This window comes from Penaeus vannamei, chromosome 19, assembly GCF_042767895.1.
Source record: "Penaeus vannamei isolate JL-2024 chromosome 19, ASM4276789v1, whole genome shotgun sequence".
Taxonomy (NCBI): Eukaryota; Metazoa; Arthropoda; class Malacostraca; order Decapoda; family Penaeidae; genus Penaeus; species Penaeus vannamei.
Genome location: NC_091567.1, coordinates 11,639,040 through 11,646,539, shown reverse-complemented (window position 1 = coordinate 11,646,539; position 7,500 = coordinate 11,639,040). Strand labels below are relative to the sequence as shown.

The 7,500-nt window shown below is 48.9% G+C and overlaps 1 protein-coding gene across 1 annotated transcript in view; it reads right to left on the bottom strand.

Annotated features, from left to right (window-relative positions):
• The window catches only part of LOC113804230 (salivary peroxidase/catechol oxidase), a 32,282-nt gene that overhangs the window by 4,051 nt on the left and 20,731 nt on the right, over window positions 1-7,500 (bottom strand). Inside the window, exons 6-14 of the mRNA XM_027355074.2 lie at window positions 7,200-7,327; window positions 6,845-6,990; window positions 5,263-5,477; window positions 4,571-4,744; window positions 4,186-4,379; window positions 3,662-3,845; window positions 1,293-1,490; window positions 976-1,123; window positions 599-776 (exon numbers count right to left, since the gene is read on the bottom strand). Of these exons, the coding sequence (XP_027210875.1) occupies window positions 599-776; window positions 976-1,123; window positions 1,293-1,490; window positions 3,662-3,845; window positions 4,186-4,379; window positions 4,571-4,744; window positions 5,263-5,477; window positions 6,845-6,990; window positions 7,200-7,327 (1,565 nt within the window). The remainder of the gene's footprint in view (window positions 1-598; window positions 777-975; window positions 1,124-1,292; window positions 1,491-3,661; window positions 3,846-4,185; window positions 4,380-4,570; window positions 4,745-5,262; window positions 5,478-6,844; window positions 6,991-7,199; window positions 7,328-7,500) is intronic.

The following is a 7,500-nucleotide window of genomic DNA, read 5'->3' as shown; positions in this document are numbered from 1 at the left end:
TTATGGAAATGAAGATGAAAATAGAGCTAAACAAAGAAGAAACAAGACATCAATAATAAACGTTGAAAAGGTACAAGGGGCGAAAGGGATATCCAGGAGCCGGGGATTCATTTAACCTTTATAATAATAATATTAATGAGATTTATGAAAAGGTTTGCCTGATAGACCTATGGTATGATATATCGTAGTTTTGTCGCCAAAAGAGTTGAAACCACTTTACTGTACAAAATACAGTTTGAGAAACATAATTTTGAATAGGACCCTAAAATGCATATAAAGGAAACTATTAGAAGAGTCATTTGAAGCAAAGGATTAAGGTAAACCACCTCTTCATAAAAAAAGCAAATATAGACACTTTCCCCGCACACCAACATAAAAAAAACGCTCGTCTTTAACCGACAATGTCATAGAAACAAAAATGACCCGAAACCCAACTACGAAAAACGAGTAGCGGGCTTAATCGAGCACTGCCCAGCTTTACACTCAGTGACTCCATGAAGTCACAAAATCGCAATTTATGTCCACTCACCTTAATCTAGCACTGCCTAACTTTACACTCAATGACTTCACGATATCACTATTGTTTACATTCACTGACCTGGAAGAGCCTGTTGGTGAGCTCCGCCGAGACGAAGTTGTCCGTCATCTGGATGGGCTGCGTGGCGAGGCCCCTCAGGAACTCGTCCAGCTTCCCCGGCGTGTAGAGCAGCTTCGGGTTGTTGAACTGTTCGTGGAGTTCTAGGGTCTCGGTGCGGTGTCCCTGCTTGCCAAACAATCTGCAGGTCCATGAGATTTCAAGTGTGAGAATGCGTCGATATTATTATTATTTTCGATCATAAATGCATTTGTGTTCGCGTGTGTGAGCTTATCTTTGATCTGCCTGTTTATCCATCCATGTATGATGTATATCAATCAAAATATCTATCAGTCTATTTATATACATTTGTGCAAAAACAAACGGAGTCGAGAACTCACTCTAGCATTCCCTGGACGAGCGTGTGGCCGAACCTGAAGGCGGCCGTGGCGAACTCGTTGAAGATGGCGGCGTTGAGGTCGTCGTCGTAGTCGTTGGAGAAGCCCTGGCGGCGCGGCAGGATTCCGTTCTCGGCCATGTAGTCGGTACCTGGGCGGCGAAGGGGAAGGGGAGACGACTAGTTAAATCTCATGGACATATACAACGCTTCGAACACATCAAGAACTCATCCTCGGACGAGCAAATAACCGAATGACGTGACGTGCCTCCATACATGCTACACGTACACATACACATAGAGAACCAAAGGCATACGTACCGAGGATGATGGGCAGCCATTCGTTGTAGATGATGTGCTGGTACATGGCATTGACGATCCTTCGCGTCTCCTGGTAGATGGTTTCGTCGGACCAGTGCGGGTTGAGGCGAGCCAGCTCCCGAGCCAGGCGGTTGTGCTCCCTCATCCAGATGGTGTGGATGACGGACAGGTCGGTCTGCTCGTTCACGCGGTTGTCTCCTGTTGGGGAGGGGGGAGCTCGTGATGTTGAATAGGTTTAAAGAATGGAGGAATAATAGAAGGAGGAGGGGGAGGAGGAGGAGGGGTGGAGGGGGAGGAGGAGGAGGGGTGGAGGGGGAGGAGGAGGAGGAGGGGTGGAGGGGCTGGAGGAGGAGGGGCTGGAGGAGGAGGGGTGGAGGAGGAGGAATAATAGGAGGAAGAGTAGGAGGAGGAGGAAGGGGTGGAGGAGGAGGGGGTGAAAGAGGGTGAGGGGAGGAGGAGGAGGGGGTGGAGGAGGAGGGGGTAAAGGAGGAGGGGGTGGAGGAGGAGAGGGTGGAGGAGGAGGGGGTGAAGGAGGAGGGGGCGTGAAGGAGGAGGGGGAAGGAGGAGGGGGTGGAGGAGGAGGGGGTGGAGAAGGAGGGTTGGAGGAGGAGGGGGTGGAGGAGGAGGGTGTGGAGGAGGAGGGTGTGGAGGAGGGGGTGGAGGAGGAGGGGGTGGAGGAGGAGGAATAATAGGAGGAAGAGTAGAAGGAAGGGGTGGAGGAGGGGGTGGACGAGGAGGGGGTGAAGGAGGAGAGGGTGGAGGAGGAGGGGGTGGAGGAGGAGGGGGTGAAGGAGGAGGGGGTGGAGGAAGAGGGGGTGGGGGAGGAGGGGGTGGAGGAAGAGGGGGTGGGGGAGGAGGGGGTGGAGGAGGAGGGGTGGAGGAGGGGGTGGAGGAGGAGGGGGTGAAGGAGGAGAGGGTGGAGGAGGAGGGGGTGGAGGAGGAGGGGGTGATGGAGGAGGGGGTGGAGGAGGAAGGGGTGAAGGAGGAGGAGGTGGAGGAAGAGGGGGTGGAGGAAGAGGAGGTGGAGGAAAAGGGGGTGGAGGAAAAGGGGGTGGAGGAGGAGGGGGTGGAGGAGGGGGTGGAGGAGGTGGAAGAGGAGGGGGTGGAGGAGGAGGGGGTGGAGGAGGAGGGGGTGGAGGAGGAGGGGGTGGAGGAGGAGGGGTGGAGGAGGAGGGGTGGAGGAGGAGGGGGTGGAGGAGGGTGTGGAGGAGGAGGGTGTGGAGGAGGAGGTGGTGGAGGAGGGGTTGAAGGAGGAGGGGGTGAAGGAGGAGGGGGTGAAGGAGGAGGGGGTGGAGGAGGAGGGGGTGGAGGAGGAGGGGGTGGAGGAGGAGGGGGTGGAAGAGGAGGGGGTGGAGGAGGAGGAAGAGTAGAAGGAAGGTGGAGGAGGGGGTGGAGGAGGGGGTGGAGGAGGAGGGTGTGAAGGAAAAGGGTGTGGAGGAGGAGGGTGTGGAGGAGGAGGGGGTGGAGGAGGAGGGTGTGGAGGAGGAGGAAGAGTAGAAGGAAGGTGGAGGAGGAGGGGGTGAAGGAGGAGGGGTGGAGGAGGAGGGGTGAAGGAGGAGGGGGTGGAGGAGGAGGGGGTGAAGGAGGAGGGGGTAAAGGAGGAGGGGTGGAGGAGGAGGGGTGGAGGAAGAGGTGTGGAGGAGGATGGGTGGAGGAGGGGGGTGGAGGAGGGGTGTGTGTAGGAGGGGTTGGTGGAGGAGGGGGTGGTTGAGGAGGGGGTGGTTGAGGAGGAGGGGGTGGAAGAGGAGGGTGTGGAGGAGAAGGGGTGGAGGAGAAGGGGGTGGAGGAGGAGGGGTTGGAGGAGGAGGGGGTGGAGGAGAAGGGGGTGGAGGAGGAGGGGGTGGAGGAGGAAGAGGAGGAGGAGGAGGAAGAGTAAGATGAGGAGGAGGAGTAGGAGAAGAAGTAGAAGAAGAAGAAGTACTAGAAGAAGAAAAGGTGGAGGAAAAAAGAAGAGGAGGAAGAAGAAGGAGAAGGAAAAGAAGAGGAGGAAAAATGAGAAGAAGAAGAGGAGGAAGGAGAAGGAGGAGGAGGAATAGGAAGAAGAAAAAAAGGATGAAGATGAAGAAAAAAAGGGAGAAGCAGAAATAGAGACGACGACGAAAAAAGAAGAGGAGGAGAAGGAAGATGAAAAAGAAAAAGAAGGAGAGAGGAAATGAAAAAGAAGATAAAGAAAAGAAGAAGAAAAGGGGAAGAAAAATCTGAAAAAAGAGGGAGTAGGAGCAGAAGAAACAAAGGGAGGAAAAGAAGAAGAAAAGACAGAGGGAGCAGATATAGAAGAAGAAAAAAAGGGATTAAAAAGAGTAGATAAATAAACTAATAAAAAAATAATATAAAATAAAAAAGAAGCAGCAAAACGAACGAAAACGAACCCGCGAGGAAGCAGTGGAAGCCCTCGCCTCTGGACTCGCATTCTTGGGCCTCCTCGTGGGCGGGAAGGAGCCGGTTCTCCTGCACCTTCAGGAGTCCTCCGCGCCCTAGCCTCACCTCCTCCTCCTCCTCCTTGCTCGAACCGTAGACGTTGGAGGTGTCGAGGAAATGTGTGATCTGGTTCATCTGAAGGCAGAACAAAGGTATGCTTTTACCGAAGTAGATGCTCTTAAAAGTCAAGCACACGCACGCACACACACACACACACACGAGATTACTATCAGGCCTGTTGTTCTGATCACTGGATCCAATAGTTTCTCTTTTATTTATATATCAGAAAAGTTACTCAAAATAGCAAGAAAAGAAAACTGATAATATAGTAAAGATAATGATATTAATAATAATCATAATGATAACAAAAATAATAATAACAAAAATCAAAAAGAAAACAATGATAAAGAAAACAATAATAATAAAGTAGGTAAACGCAACCTATCTTCCAGCTCTTCAGAAACTCGTCCCGTACCTGCTCGGCATAACCGAAGTTGCAAGCTCCTCGCGGCGCCCACATCGACCTGACGAAGTTCATGCAGCGCCTTCGGAATCTGCTGAAGAAGGGGTCGTCGGCGGGGATCTCGATGGGGAAGCAGCCCGGGTGGCGGAACGAAGGGTCGATGAAGCTCTGGGACTCGCTGCAGCACTCGATGCCGCTCTCGTTGCCTGGGGAATGGGTCGCGTTCGGTGACGGGTTTCATTTGTTTTTAAATCTCTCTCACTCACTCTCTCTCTCTCTCTCTCTTTCACCCCCCCATCCCTTCCTCCCCCTTGATATCAGATTTGATGACTACAACTCTGAGTCCTGTCGCTACACAATTGACAGCAGAGCAAACAGAGCGAGAGGCGCTTCTCACCGAGCCTGAAGATGGGCGTGTGAGCGAGGTCATGGTCGATGAACTGCCCCCATTGCATCACGGACAGCGTGAGGTCGAGCTGTGGCCGGTCTGCGTCGACGACTGTGCTGATGCTGACGACGCGGGCGGAGGGAAGAGGGCTGCCGTCGCGGCCTTCGCGGGGGCGGAAGAGACCTGCAGGCAGTGGAGGAGGAATGCATTGAAATCACTTTCAGCGGCTTCGCCAGCAAGAAACAGCGCACCTCCGGCTGACATGAGCCAGCTTTGTCAGGTTTTGCTCGTTTTGCCGCAGGCGGGGAAGATGTTCTTTTCAATAACATGGCAATCGGTGTTATTCATATTGGTGAAAAATAATGCAGTACGATGTATTATCATAACTGATACTGATACTGAACTACATCCAATATCACGTTATCAATGACTATAAAAAACCGAACTTATATTGTTTCTTACTGTTACATGCAACACTTTAAATCGTGCTTTAAAATGCACATACTATATTTCACAATCTACGTTTTCATATAAACTTCAGTGGATCTTGCCTTGGCTATCTCTTCAATAAACTCATGCAACACTTGTCCAATTATTCGCTACTCGCTAAATCATGTGAGCGCTATCTCGTTATCCACTTCGTATTTCTTTCCACTACATTTTTTTTTCTTCCGGACAAACGTTCATTCAGTACGACTCACCATCACTGTACTTCGGGGGTTTGAGTCTCTGGAAGGTCGTCCTGGCTTGACCCCAAGTCGGGTTGTCGAGGTTGTTGCAGGACCCGTCGATGGTGCGGTAATACTTCTCCTTTTCGCCGCAAGGTGGCGGGGCAGGGCACGTGCTGGATATGATGGTGTCTCTCACGCTGAATTGCTGCAGACCGTATCCTGCCTGCTCGGGGGTCAGACGGAGCCTGGGATGAGGAGATAGGAAGGTAAATGGATAATGGTTGCCATTTTTTAGTTTTCTAAATCTTCTTATATATATTTTTTGTATATAACTTGTACTATACTCTCAACTCCAACCGCACATGTATGCTTAAAAACGGAAACACACACTAACATACTTGTGTATATATATATATAAATGAATAAATATATATATATATATATATATATATATATATATATATATATATATATATATATATATATATATAATTTGAACATATGTAATTAATGTATGTAAATTACAAACACGCACACACATACACACACAGATAGGCATGTGTGTGTGTGTGTGTGTATACATACATACATACATACATACATATATATATATATATATATATATATATATATATGAATATATATATGTGTGTGTGTGTGTGTGCGTGTGTGTGTGTCTGTGTGATTGTGTGTGTGTGTGTGTGTGTGTGTGTGTGTGTGTGTGTGTGTGTGTGTGTGTGTGTGTGTGTGTGTGTGTGTGTGTGTGTCTGTGTGTGTGTGTGTGTGTGTGTGTGTGCGTGTGTCTGTGTGCATGTATGTATAGCAGTGGCGTACAGATGTGGGGGTGAAAGGGCGGTGTTGCATCCGTGTTTACATTTTCAAAATATCTCCCTTTCTCAGTACTAGGCCTTATACTTGAGTCTTCGTGGTATAAAGTCAAGGAGTTGGCCCGGACATCACTAGACCTCTGCACGCCAATGATGTTTGGATGTTTGCATAATGATTATTTAGAATCTTTCAACATACGCAATATTTTCTTATAGTTACCCCTAGAAATTTAACAGTTTTCTGAGAATACGTGTAATTCTCTAATGTTGGGTTAACTAATCTAATATAAATTCACACTGGCAAATTCATATACTCAGGCACACATACACACACAACCACAGAAACAAACACACATAGACAGACAAACACATACACACACACACGCACACATCAGACTGGAAACATTCTTACATAAGTGGGCAAGTTATTTTCAAAAGTCGTACCTGCGCAGCTGAATTTTCATTTCGTACAAGAATACGCGGTTCATTGTTCTACGACTATTATTTTGCATTAACGCAGTCAGCTGCGCCACAAAGTTTCTAGTCCTGACTCTGTCTCTCTCTCTCTCTCTCTCTCTCTCTCTCTCTCTCTCTCTCTCTCTCTCTCTCTCTCTCTCTCTCTCTCTCTCTCTCTCTCTCTCTCTCTCACATATATATACTGTATACATTGATTGATTGATAGATATAAAGACAGATGAACAGACAGACAGATAGAGAAATAGATAGAGAGACAGTATGCGTATGCTCGTGACGCTCCTAATCTCCTCCAAGTATTTCCAACTCACTTGGTCATGAGATGGTCGCCTGCCTCAGCGTTCGTAATGGCGTCCCTGCTGAGCTTGATGGCCAGGGGCGACGTCCTGAAGAACTGCAAGTGCGTGTACTCCGGGTTCCTTGGGTCAGCCACTTCGATTCTCCTTGAGCGCAGGGACTGGAGGCAGAGGAAGGGGAGAGGGGATAAAAATATTGTGAAACACAAGAAGAATGCTTTTGTTTATTTTATGTCTGTATAACGTAGAAAATATATTCATAAATATCAAATCTAGCTGCGATGTATTGTTAAATTCACTTAGTGTTGTCATAAAGTTATCTTTTGTTAATCATTCGGCTCCAGCTTCAATAACAACCTCGTGACCTCACCTTTTCGAGGATGTCCCTCTCCACGAGCTCCCAGAGACCAGCTCTTGCAGCCTCGTCCAGCTGGTCCTCGGTGATGGGCTGGATGGCGACCTTGATTTCAGGCTGGCTGAACAGCTGCTGCGAGTGCGCTGTGGGGAACGAGGGGAGATGAGCAATGATATTTGAAAAAAATCAGCTGTCGAAAATAGTATTTTCACATATAAACACACACACACACGCACACACACATGCACACACACACGCACACACACACACGCACGCACACTCGCATAACGCTGCATTTACAATCGTTTCGTGGACT